The following is a 12524-nucleotide window of genomic DNA, read 5'->3' as shown; positions in this document are numbered from 1 at the left end:
TGTTGAGCTTGTGGCAGGATGAAGGAAGACGTGAGGAAAAAATGAGAGAAATATTCAAACTCCTTCCTCAGGGACTGATCTTTTCTGTTGTGCAAACTGCTTTTTTTTTTTTTTTTTTTTTAATGTTTTTGGTACAGGGTCTCACTATGTAGCTCGGATTCGTAGTGCACCTCGTTTTCAGCTTCCCCAGCACTGGCATTACAGGAGTGCACCACTATACCCAGACTTGCTGGGTCATCTTAGGAGGAGGGATAGGCAAAAATAACTATTGCCCAGAATAGTTTCATTTTTTCTTTTTTTTTTTTTTTCTTCCTTTGCCCTCACTTCCTACACTAAATCGCCAGGCAACTCACTTCTAATGAAAATCTTACTAAGTATTTCCCCCATCTCTCTCTTTCTATACCAGCAACCTGAGCCCAATTACCAAGTCTTGATGCGCATCCTCATCTCTAGATGCGAGATTGATCTTCTAAGCATCCGAGCTGAGTTCAAGAAGAAATTTGGGAAGTCCCTCTATTCTTCTCTCCAGGTGAAACTTGGCCAGTCCTTGGCCTGGTGCCCCGAGAGCTTCACCCCCTGCTCCCACCCATGAGCCCCCACCTGCCCACCACTGAGCACATGCTCATATGCTCAGCCTGTGAGCAGCATTTGTTTGGTTCCCTGAGTGCTGAACTCCAAGCACCAGGGAGGACCCTGCCCTGAGTGAGCTGTGGACCAGCGTGAGGAAGGAATCAGAGTGCTGCAGCACTGACTCCAGGGTCTTACTAATGCTCAGTCCTTTGTCTGCAGGATGCAGTGAAAGGAGACTGCAGGCAGGCTCTGCTCGCCCTGTGCAGAGCTGAAGATCTTTGAGACCTCCGTCTTCCCACTCACACAACATCTAAGAAGCTGTGAATCCCTGTTTGGCTAAGCCTTCAAGATCAGCTCAGCTCTGGATAGGATAGCCCTGTGTGGGGCACCACCTGCCTCAGCTCCTTGTTGAGGCTAGCATTCTGCATTTCTTTTCAATTACTTAATTCCCCTCATCTCAAAATGATGTCTGTACCTGAGTCCTCTTGCTCCACCTCAGATGTGTGGTAATGGGACACCTTTGATAGTTTCTGTCCTGCTCATCCTCTCAGATTCTGGCCAGACCCTCACTGGTACTTGAATTCATTTGGCAAACCTCCCTACTGTTGTTTGTGTGCCCTGATTTGAAGTTTGGGTGGAACAGGACATGGACCAGGAAGAGGCCTTGATTTGGTGCACCTTTGATGTACACTTAGCTGTTCAATAGGAATCCTGTTTTTTCTCAGTGCTACAGTTGTCAACATACAGGGGCCGGGGAGATGGCTCAATGGAATAAGCGCTTCCCTGGCAAGTGCCAGGGCCTGAGTTCAACCCCGGGTTCCGCAAAAAAACACGATTGTCAACATACTCTGGCCCAGGGGATTCCTCCTGGTCATTACCCTCTTTTCCCAGGAAATTTCAGACAAAATAATTGAAAAACAGCTACCTGAATAAGGGCAGAAATGGTGAGAGGTAGCAAAAGACCATCCATTTGAACTGGGAAGATAGTAGAGTGTCAAACAACCCTCCCCAATCTGGGAAATCCTGGTAACTTGCCCAATTTATCTGTCCACTGAAGGATATGGAAACCTGCTTCTCTTTGGGACAGGATTTACTTTAAGACATCTATGAAAAATATAAACAAAAAAAGCTAGGCATGGTGGCACATGCCTATAATACCAGCACTTGGGAGGCTGAAGCAGGAGTTTAAGACCAGCCTGGAATATGCAGCTAGACCCAAAACAAAAATATAAACAAGAGAAGAAAACAAAACATGGTTCCCCTTGCTGGGCTTGATTAGAAACCACTCCTCCCAGTTTCAGCATTCCACAATCAGGACTAATACCCAACCCCATTGCCACAGGGTGAAACAAACAACAGAAGTCAGTAAAGAGGTTTTATTTCCAGACCTTAGGCAGGTATTACAAATAACAGATAGAAACCCAAATCAAACTCTGAAACAAATGGAAAAAGGCCTGCAGTAGCCAGGAGCCCCCAGGCAGTGTGAGACAGGAAGTAGTAGAGCTCTGCATTCCAGAGAGGGACCTCGCCTGGAACCTGAGTCTGTGTGTTCTGGAGACTATTTGGGGGAAATCTTCACCCCATCATCCCAGGATGGGAGGAAGAGAAGGCAGCAGTAGCAGCAGCATCACATGAGGGCCAGGATGTTGCTGAGTCCGTCCTTGCCTGCCCTGACTCCCGCAGTCCATAAATAAGTTACCCTGTGTATCTCAGGGGCCGAGGTGGAAAAGCAAACCAACCAACCACAGCTTCTGAACGAAGGGGTAGAGCTACAGAAGAACACAGTCTGTCTGGTGCTTTGGCCTCTGCCGCCGCTCCCCAGCTGGCCGTCCAGAGGTGGCTCCTCTGCCCTATATGAGATTTAACAACTGGTCACTCAGCATCTTTGGAAAGGCACAAGGTTCTAGAGAAGACCAGGATTAGGGACAGTGGGGGAAAGAAGGATAAAAAGGGGTGCCAGAGGAAGGCCTGCAAAGGGAGGAACACGGGGCTCACCTGTGGCAGCGGGGCCCGTGTCTGCACAGGATGGACTGCTTGCTGCTGTTGATACTCCTCCTGCTGAAGCTGCTGTGCCAGCTCCAGGTCAGTCAAGCCCAGTGAGCCTTGTGGCTGCTGCTGCTGCTGCAGGGACAAGGCAATCAGGTAGTCCTGGAAAGAACAAAAGTTAAAAGGTATAGAAGGGCAACACCTGCAATACCAGCACCAGGGAGGCTGAGGCAGGAGGTTCCCCTTGAGTTTCAGGCCAGCCTGGGCTATATAGTGATACCCTATCTCAATAAATAAATAAAAACAAGCAATGAATTACAAGGCAATGCAAACAGGGCCTGGGTGGACTGAGAGTCGTCAGGCTAGGTGTGCAAACCAGATTTTCTTTTGAATTCTCCAGTTCCTTCTCCCTCAGAGCAAAACACAGAGCCAATGTATTCTCTGTGGTGCCAGAAAATACATACCAAGTGAGGAGATGGGCCACAGGGAACAGAGAGTGAAGGAGCATGGATGTTAGATGTCATGGCCCCCAGATCATAAAACACATGCAGTTCACTTACAGCCCAAAGCTCTGAGGCCAATGGGATCTCTACACCTTTCCCAAAGGCCACACACACCTGGTCTACCTGCAGCTGCTTTTCTGGAGAGCCATCCCCACCTTCTGCTCCGGGTGCCTTGCCCAGGGAATGGCTGAGATGGAAGTCAGAGTCGCAGAAGCAGCTGTCTCCATCCACACTGTGCAGACTCTCCCATACCACCTGCTCCTCCTGTAGAAAACCTTGGTCTGTGACCAGTAGGTACAAGTGACTCTGCAAAGCAAAGGTCAGAGCCCAATGGTGGGACAGGTGACGTGAGGGAGGCTTACTGCCCTCCACCATCTGAGACACACAGCTAGAGACCTCTGAAACACCTGATGTGCCAGCTAAAACTTGAGCCCTTTCATAAATGTGTGTGGCTGGGGACAGAGAGGGCTACCGGAGTGGGCGACAGTGCAGTATTATTTTAGTTAAGTGTGGGGTCCTCAGGGGTGAGGTGCCACCCACGATCCTGCTCCTACCCTATTCCCCCTGATTCTCTCAGCTTGCTGATAGCAATGGGGCTAAGCCCTTGAGGACCAGAGGCATCACCGTCCTCTATGAGTTCCTAGAGAGCTTTGGGCATTTCTAACTCTGGAAGACTCTAGTGCTCTTCAAAAGTCCCACTTCTCCTTTCTGAGAGAGGATTCTCCTTTCCTGTTCTGCTGATGGCAGGCTTATCCTGTGTGGCTTGCTATGACCATTTCTATGTGAACAAAAATGACAGGAGTCATTTCTAGGCAGAAGAGCTAAGAGTGAATGCAGAGTAACCAGTTTTCTCCCCCATGTCTCCTAAATAAAGCCTCTTTGTCAGCCTAAGTCCCAGCGGGAAGATGGTATGGGTAACAGCATTACCCATCTGCAGTGGAATGAAGCATGAATGAGAAATAAACATTTGTCATGGGAAGCCAAAAGATTTTAAGGTCAGTTGTACCCACAGATTAACCTGCCTTGTCCTGGCTGACGCTTTGACCCAGGAGAAAAAGGTATAGGGAAACAACAGCTCTCCAGCCTGCCCCTTCCAAATCCTCATTACCTTGTGCTTAGTCATAGTGCTAAAGTGGTTGTTCCGGAAAAAGACACTAAGTTCATCCTCCTTGGCAGCTGCAGTAAGCTCACACAGGCCGTGGTAGGTCAGCTGGGCCGCGGTGGTCTCTAGGAACTGCTCTGCAATCAGGCCTACCAGACAGAAGGCATGAGACAGGAAACTTGGCTTCAGTCCAAAAGTCCATGGGATGGGGACATAGCTCAGCAGTCTAAGCTCAAGGACCTGGGTTTGATCCCTGGTACCGTATGCTGTGCCGGCCTGGGAACACTGTACATGCTGTGCTGGCCCAGAAAACTGTGTGTGGCTGTGTACACCTGTAATCCCAGTGCTGGGGAGGCTGAGACAGGAGGATCACTACAAGTCTGAGTTATATAGCAAGACCCAGTACCAAATAAATAAGTAAAAAGTGGGCTGGGAGATAGCTCAGTGGAATAAATGGTTCCCTGGCAAGCGCAAGGGCCTGAGATCAATCCCTGGTACTGGAAAAAAAAAAAAAAAGGAAAAAGATTTTTAAAAATTAAAAAAAAAAAAAAGGCTGGCCAGATAGCTCAGCAGATTAAAGCACCTGCTTAGGCAGATTCAAGGACCAGGGTCTGATCCCTGGCCGGCCCCTCCCCTGGGGCATGCTGAGACAGTGATTGAGACAGGGCGTGGTGAAACGCACCTGTAATCCCAGTGCTTGCGCACTGAAAACAGGAGAATAACTACGAGTCCAATCTGTGTAGTGAGACGTAGACCCTGTACTAAATACATAAAAAAGAAAAGAAACATCCATGATGGGCCTGGCATGGTAGCTCACACCTATAATCCCAGTACTGCACTTGGGATACTGAGGCAGGAGGATCACTTTGAGATCAAGGCCAGCCTAGGATCCAAAGTGTACTCAAGACCAGTCTGAATTACACAGTGAGAACTTCCTTGTCTCAATAAAATAAATCCTATGATGTAGTGAGAAAAGAGGACTGTGGTTCAGGAGCAGAGCATCTGCCCCGCGGGCATGAGGCCTTGGATTCCACCTGCAGCACCATCAAAAACAAAAACAAAATCATGGATGGGAGGGTTCCTCAAAAGTCCTCTGAGTTCCACCTGAAGTCCCTTTGCTAGGGCTATGGGCGTACCTCAGTGGCAGGGCACTTGGCTCAGCCTCAAGGCTCAGATCTAGTGCATGCAGCACAAGCGGGCTGGGGTGGGAGATGCCAGTCGAACCCAAGCTGCAACCCTTCCCTTCACTCAAGACCATGGGGCCAGGGATCTCACCTTCTGTCACGAGGTTGGGGTCACTAGAGTGTTTGCAGGTGATGATCTTCTCCACCAGCTGGTTATAACTCAGTTTCCCAACTGCACTCACGGCCTCAGGACTCTTCAGGGGGAAACCGTAGGTGGGACCAAAACAAAATTTGAGTCTTTGTTTTTTGTTTTTTTTAAGGAAGGAAATGACCCAAGCCCACAAGGACTACAGCACTATGATCAAAGGTCCCTGGATTTTTGATGTCTAAAGAACAGATCCTATTTGCACATAATGCGATATATTAGGAGGCTGTTTCAAAAAGAATGGTTAAAAGTAAGAAATTCTGAAGTAGGTATGGTCTCCAAAGCTATTCCCTCCCAGCCAATCGAACTCTTACTTCTCTAACCCCACCTCGCCGAATGCCTCATGCACAGCCCGAGCTGTACCAGTCTGCCTGGAGCTCCCCTCACCTGTGGGTCCACAAGCCAGCCGTGGTACAGAGGGACCCCCAGGAGGTCAAAAACACTGCACTCCGGAGTGTACTCAAAGTCTGAGACACCTGTGAACCGCACGTTCACATCCAGGCCCGTGGCCAGCTTAGGCAGCACCGTCATTGCATCGTCCACATTCTGGAGGCAGAAAAAAAAATGATGGCCCAGTTTCCTCTCCCTACACACTCCACTCCCACCCCCAGAAATTAAAAAAAAAAAAACACACACTAATCGTGTTACTTTTTTCCTTGGTTCTCTTTTATGCCAGTTCATTCCTCTTTTATAACTGCAGACCTTTTAAAACTCCTTTATTTTTAAATTTTAGGGCTGTCCAAATAGCTCAGCGGATTAAAGCACCTGCAAGCAGGAGCCTGTGGGGAGGTGGGGAGGGTGTGTTGCGATCTCAGGGCCTGCTGTGCTGGCCCTGCCCCCAGGGTGCTCTGAGACAGCAATTGAGACTGGGCATGGTGGCACATGCCTGTAATCTCAGCTCCTGGGAGGCTGTAAACAGGCAGATCACTACAAGTCTGATCTAGTAGTGAGACCCTGAACACATGTAGACCCTTCCCTAAAATATAATAAATACATTTTATTTATTGGTTTTTGAGACAGGGTCTCACCGTGCATGTCAGGCTGGCCTTGAACTCATGGGGGTCCTCCTGCTTCTGCCTCCCAAGCGCTGGGATTATAGGTGTGCACCACCACATGCAACTTCTAGGCTGAGTTTGAATTGGTAATCCTGTTTTAGCCTCTCCAAGTGCTGGGTGTGTAGGCATGCACTACCATGCCCAGCTAGGACCAAAACTATATCATCTGGGGCCAGGGAGATAGCTGCATAGAATAAGCACTTGCCTGGCAAGTGTAAGGTCCCGAGTTCAATCCCTGGTACTGCAAGGAAAAAAAAAATATCATCTTCTTTCTTTTTTTTCTTTCTTTTTTTTTTTTTTTTTTTTTTGCCGAAATGGGGATTGAACTCAGGTCCTTACACTTGCCAGGGAAGCTCTTATTCCACTGAGCCATCTCCCCAGCCCCAAGTATCATCTTCTCTTCCAGTACAAGTTACAATTTAAGCAATCTTATTGAGAAGCAGTAAAAGAATTCTCTTGGTGGTTCCAGTGTCCCTTACCAACCTGCAAACCGCTCTATGCGCAAAGCACTGGCCTCACCTGCTGAAAATTAAGCTGAAGTCCTTCTGACTTCTCTTGGGGCTTGATGGACAGGAGGCAGTCCCCTGTAAGACAAGATTCCTTGTCAGCCTGTCCTACCAATAGCCCCAAAGCTCGGCCTCTTTCACAGAGTGATAGTAATATCATGGCACCACCTATTTTCAGACTGCAGAGGACCTCACAGTCTAATCCAGACCCCTTAGAATAGGTTTGTAAAGGTGAAGGGCCCATCCAAGGTCTCATACAGAAGCTAGGGGCAGAGGATGGTGAGTTAGCTCACTGGTAGAATGCTTGCCTAGCATGCTCAAGGCCCCGAGGTTTGGCCCCAAGCACAGAAAAAACAAACAACAAAACCAGGATTTCTGGCCAGGGATATAGCTTAGTGGCACAGCCTTGCCTGGCAAGCATGAAGACTTGAGTTTGCTTCCTGGTACCAAAACAAAACAAACATAATTGGATTCCTGACACCTTAACCTTTGTTTTTGATTATCCAGCCCATAAAACCCCTTACCCTCCCAGCCATGCCATCGCCCCAAATGCAGAGCCCTCCATAGTCTGGGCTTCTGGCTGCATGGACAGCTCTGGGTGCCCCTGAGGGAACTCCTTGTCAGGGCCCAGTCTCTCACCGAGGTGGGCCATGAGCTCGTCGGATGTGATCACTTCCTTCTGGGGAGGCAACTTCACCTGCAAATAGAAAGGGCAATGGGTGCCACCTCCCAAAGCACCATGGCAGAACCCAGGGGAAGCCAGGCAGCTGTGAGGTACTGCAATGCATTCCTGTTGCTGGAGAACAGGAGACAGGAGTAGAACAGAGAACAATCTGGAACATTCTGACTGGCCTGAGAAAAACTCAAGGTGGTGGCTCAGAAAGGAGAACTCCCTGCAGCTCCCAGCACCTGTCTGGGTGGCCTCTTACCTTCCACTGGAGGAAAAGGATGTTCATGATGGCAAGCAGAGGGCACGGTCCATTCGCACTCTGTGTGATGATGGGTGTCCGTGCTCCCTTCCAGGGGATCCACTTCACGCAGTAGAAGTCTGGTTCAGGCTGCCTGGCCCTGGGAGACTGGGGGAGCTCCTGGGGCCCGGAGCAGGCCCCAATCATCTCTACTTCAAGCGACTTTCCACAGACTGGCCCAGGTGGATGCACATGGGCTTCAGGCGGGGGGCACTCCAGGTTCTCCCCGCTCTGGGCTGGAAGTGTTGTTTGGTATCCTGGCTGTGACTCACTTTGGTTTCCCTCCTCTCTCTCCTCATTGGCATTTTTGGCATCCCTGTTCTGAGGCTGCTCCTCAGATCCCAAGGGGACCTCATGGTTCTCACAGGTGACCTCTTCCATACTTCTGGGCTTATCAGGGCCCAGATGCTCAGACTGAGCATGTTCCATGGTGGGAAACAGTCAAACAAGGATCCCTGACAGCGCTTCCTGACCTGGGGCTTTGCCTAGGCCAGCAGAGGTATACACAGGAGAGCCCTGTCCACCAAGATCATTGGTTTGCAAAGCAGAGACCTGGAAAAGGCTTGGAAAGTGAATGTGGTATGGAGGCTGGCTTGTTCTACACAGCCACTCCTAGCTCGGAGCGGCACCTGCCTTTCCCCACTGTGTACACAGAAGGACTACGGCTGAGCTCTCCACCACTAACTTGCTGTGACTGGAGGGGATCTATGCAGATTGGGCTTCCAGGCTTGACAGGGCGGAGGGTTGAATCTGCAAGTGGACTCAGCTTCCCTGTAAAACATAATTTCAGAGAACAAGGAAAACGCAGAGATAGAGGACCTCCAAACGATATAGGAAACTACGATAACTCCCAACCTGCTAGCTGTTTGATAAGTTTGTGTTCCCCAAAAATCAAAGAATGAATTATGGGGAACAATGGAGGTTAGGAAATTAGGGCCGGGGAGATAGCTCAGGAGAATAAGCGCTTGCCTGGCAAGCACAAGGGCCTGAGTTCAATCCATGGTACCACACACACACACCAAAAAAAAAAAAAAAAAAAAAAAAAAGTCACATTTAGAAACTGGGTGTGGTGGCGCCGTGCCTGTAATCCCAATTCTTTGGGAGGCTGAATACATGAGAATCACTATGAGTCTGATCTACATAGTGAGACCCTGTAGACCTTTACTAAAATACATAAACAAACAAACAAACAAACAAAAAAGACTAGGAAATTAAAAAAAAAAAACAAGAACTAGGAAATTTTATTGAGGGAGAGACAGCTCCTAAGAGACAGGAGGGGACCTGGAAAGTGGGTAGCCCATGAGCTCACTCAAAGGAAGTTTTATAGAGCAAAATCACAAGCTGAGCACAAAATCATGAAGCAGAAGAAGGTTAGAACCAATCTATGGGCAACCAAGAAGACTACAGTATAGTCGTTCTCAAGTAATATTGACCCAATAAAGAAGCAAGTTAAAGAACAGTGTGCTTGGAAAGAACAAAGACCTATTTTGGAAGAGATGAGTCAGGAGGTCCTGATAACCCACCCAGGTGACTGATGCCCATTTACAACATCGATCAGTATTGTTTATCCCTCAGGGAGGTATGCAGGTATAGTCACTTTATCTCCGTCCTGAGGCCTGGCCTTCAATGATTGTGCCTGCGGCCACAGTTGTAAAGCTTTCTTATCTTCAGCACTGACTCCTTCCAGGGCCTGGTTCTGTCTGACTGCCTTTAATCTCTCTACCTTAAGAGGAGGGAGAAGTGGAAAAGAGAAGTAGGAAAGGAACAGAAACACACAAAGAGCCAGGCATGGTGATGCACACCTGTAATCCCAGGACTCGGGAGGCTGAGACAGGATTGCTGAGTTCAAGGCCAGCACATGCTACATAATATGACCGTGTCTCAAAGAGAGAGTGGAGAAAATGTTAAGCTACTCGTGGTGGCACAGGCCTCAGCTGTTTGAGAGGCTAAATCAGGAAAATCAAAAGTTCATGGCCATCTTGGGCAACAGGGTAACTTTGTGAGGACCCCTGTCACAAAAAGAGGACTGCGATGTTCAGTGGTAGAGCGCTTGCCTAACCCATAGTGCAGCTGGGGTTGGCTAATTCCTCTGCCCTTCCCAGAACTCCAGAGCACACACAGGGCCCTGAAGGGTAGGTATCCCCTCTTGCCTCACCTCAAGGCTGAAAGCGGTCACCAACTCATAGTGCTTGGGGTGGAGTGGAGATGCAGAGTGGGACCATGCTCCTACTGATGACACCCTCGTGAGGAAAGCGAGCGTTCTACTGAACTTTACACAATCCCAACCACAGCAAGAAGGTCCTGGGAGGGGCTTCCTGTAGGGTAGGGTGGTGGTGGTTTACAAAGACTTGAATTAAAGAATAGATCTGGGGGCCCAGCCCTAGCTCAGTTCTTTAAGTGGCTGCTTCCTCAATGCTGGCAGCCTCAGTTTGCTGTAGTTCAATCCCCACAACACTCCAGCCATGCAAAAGTGCCCTGAAGGCATTCAAGGAGCAAAACACACACACAAAAAAAAAAAAAAAGAATAGATCTGTTAAATAACTTAGGTTGGGGAACATAAAAAGCACTCTCAAATCTTTTTTTTTTTTTTTTTTAATGTATTTAGTACGGGGTCTATAGGGTCTCACTACACAGGTCAGACTCATGTGATCCTCCTGTTTTCAGCCTCCAAGCACTGGGATTCCAGGCATGTGCCACCACAGCCAGTCTCAATCACCTCTCGGTCTCAGCGTGCTCTGGGGATACGCTGGATAGCAAACCCCAGGTCACTGCTCCTGCCTAAGCAGGTGCTTTAGTCCACTGAACTATCTGGCTGCCCCCCCCCCTCAAATCTTCCAACGAGCTTTTCTTCTTTTTTTTTCCCCCGACCCTTCCCCCAAAAAACTTTTTTTTTTTTTTTTTTGGCTTTTTTTTTTTTTTTTTGGCAGAACCAGGGATTGAACTCAGACCCTTGCGCTTGCCAGGGAAGCACTTATTCTACTGAGCCATCTCTCTGGCCCCCCAGCAAGCTTTTCTCTCTTCTTCTTCTTTTTTAGAAATATAGTCTTGCTATGTAGCCCAGGCTGGTCTAGAACTCAAAGCAATTCTGTTTCAGCCTCCGGAGTGCTGACATTACAAACCTGTGCCACCACACAACTCCAGCTAGGGTCTCTTGACAGCTGGAGCTGAGATAATTCTCTTATCCCAAATTGCATGAACCCAAAAATACCCTCCTCTTCCTCCGTTTAGCCTTTCCCTCCCCCTCCTCTTCTTCTTTTCAATTAGTTGTAAGCTCCACTGCACTTGGACTGGCCTTTTTTCCTTTTTTTTTGAGACAGGGTCTTGCTCTGTAGCCCAGGCTGGCCTGAAACTGGCCACAGTCCTCTGGCATCAGCACCCAGAATGCTGGAACTACAGGTGCTTGCCACACCTGGCCAGAAATGCTCTCTTGTCAACTATTTATATGGGACATGAAAATGCTAATTACTAGTTTACATAAAAAAGAAATTCCCTCAGCCAGGTGTGGTAGGTACCCAAGCCTGTAATCTCAACATTTTCAAGATTTGAGGCAGGAAGACAGTAAATTCAAGGTCAGTCTGAGCAGCAAGATCCTTTTTTTAATTTTTTTTTTTAATTTATTTCTTTATTTATTTCTTCATGTCAGACGGGTAATGTGCCCCCGTCGTACGTAACACGGTTTGAGGGAGGCACATCTCATGCATTGTAAGACATGAACACCCAATCGTCACTCTTATGAACCGAAGGATCAAGATCCTTTTTTAAAAAGAAACTAATCTTGTCTTTTTTACAGTTTCCACCTTGCCTGAGAAATGCTGTCTTCTTCTTCTTCTTTCTTTCTTTCTTTTTTTTTTTTTTTTTATACTTTCTTACAATCTGCAATAATTTGGAGCAGGGCAGGGTGGTCAGTGTCTATAATTTCAGCATTTGGGAAGCTGAGGCAGGAGGAATGCTTGGAGTTAAAGGCCGGCCTGAACTACATATCAAAGCTATTTCAAAAAATTTTTTGTTTTCTCTGCTAGCTGCATTTCATTTACATTTATTACATCTACATTAATTTAGATTCCAAGCAGCAAAAATTGCCTGCAGGCCCTACACAGTTTTTTCTCATTTTTTTTTTTTTTTTTTGGCAGAACCAGGAATTGAACTCAGGTCGCGCTTATTCTGAGCCATCTCCCCAGCCCCCTACACAGTTTTTCTTATCTCCTCCTTTCTTCCTCCCCTTTCACATGGCACTTAGTATGAGGCTTGAAGCAGGTATCAAAGAGTAGGAAACTTTAAAAAAGCTTTAAGAAAAGCAGGGCTGGGGGGGCAAGGGGGAGGCCAGGGAGATGGCTCAGTGGAATAAGCGCTTCCCTGGCAAGCACAAGCGCAAGCGCAAGGTCCAAGGGCTTGAGTTCAATCCCCGGTTCCGAGAAAAGAAAAAAAAAAAGAAAGAAAGAAAGAAAAGAAAAGGGGGCTGGGGAGATGGCTCAGTAGAATAAGCGCTTGCCTGGCAAGTACAAGGG

The 12524-nt window shown here is 48.0% G+C and overlaps 2 protein-coding genes and 1 pseudogene across 8 annotated transcripts in view; 1 reads left to right on the top strand and 2 right to left on the bottom strand.

The window, feature by feature from the left end:
* Anxa9 (annexin A9) overlaps nt 1–1168 on the top strand; it is a 23171-nt gene extending 22003 nt beyond the window's left edge. For 4 of the 5 annotated variants that reach the window (XM_023716353.1, XM_023716355.1, XM_004632382.2 and 1 more), the window contains 2 exons: nt 407–529; nt 790–1168. In XM_023716353.1, coding sequence (XP_023572121.1) covers nt 407–529; nt 790–852 — 186 coding nt within the window. In that variant the 3' untranslated portion in view covers nt 853–1168. The remainder of the gene's footprint in view (nt 1–406; nt 530–789) is intronic. The other variant, XM_023716356.1, reaches the window with a different exon arrangement.
* A 763-nt stretch (nt 1169–1931) lies between these two features.
* The window catches only part of Mindy1 (MINDY lysine 48 deubiquitinase 1), a 12247-nt gene continuing 1654 nt past the window's right edge, over nt 1932–12524 (bottom strand). For 2 of the 3 annotated variants that reach the window (XM_023716350.1, XM_023716351.1), the window contains exons 3-11: nt 7981–8790; nt 7691–7748; nt 7065–7129; nt 5878–6036; nt 5437–5539; nt 4168–4310; nt 3174–3365; nt 2566–2718; nt 1932–2420 (exon numbers count right to left, since the gene is read on the bottom strand). In XM_023716350.1, the coding sequence (XP_023572118.1) occupies nt 2340–2420; nt 2566–2718; nt 3174–3365; nt 4168–4310; nt 5437–5539; nt 5878–6036; nt 7065–7129; nt 7691–7748; nt 7981–8448 (1422 nt within the window). In that variant the 5' untranslated portion in view covers nt 8449–8790 and the 3' untranslated portion in view covers nt 1932–2339. Of the gene's footprint in view, nt 2421–2565; nt 2719–3173; nt 3366–4167; nt 4311–5436; nt 5540–5877; nt 6037–7064; nt 7130–7690; nt 7749–7980; nt 8791–10174; nt 10335–12524 lie in introns of all 3 variants that reach the window. The other variant, XM_023716349.1, reaches the window with a different exon arrangement.
* LOC111817105 lies at nt 11657–11765 on the bottom strand (annotated as a pseudogene).

Source organism: Octodon degus, unplaced genomic scaffold (assembly GCF_000260255.1).
Source record: "Octodon degus isolate 3935 unplaced genomic scaffold, OctDeg1.0 scaffold00048, whole genome shotgun sequence".
NCBI lineage: Eukaryota > Metazoa > Chordata > Mammalia > Rodentia > Octodontidae > Octodon > Octodon degus.
This window is presented reverse-complemented; position numbering and strand designations above follow the sequence as displayed.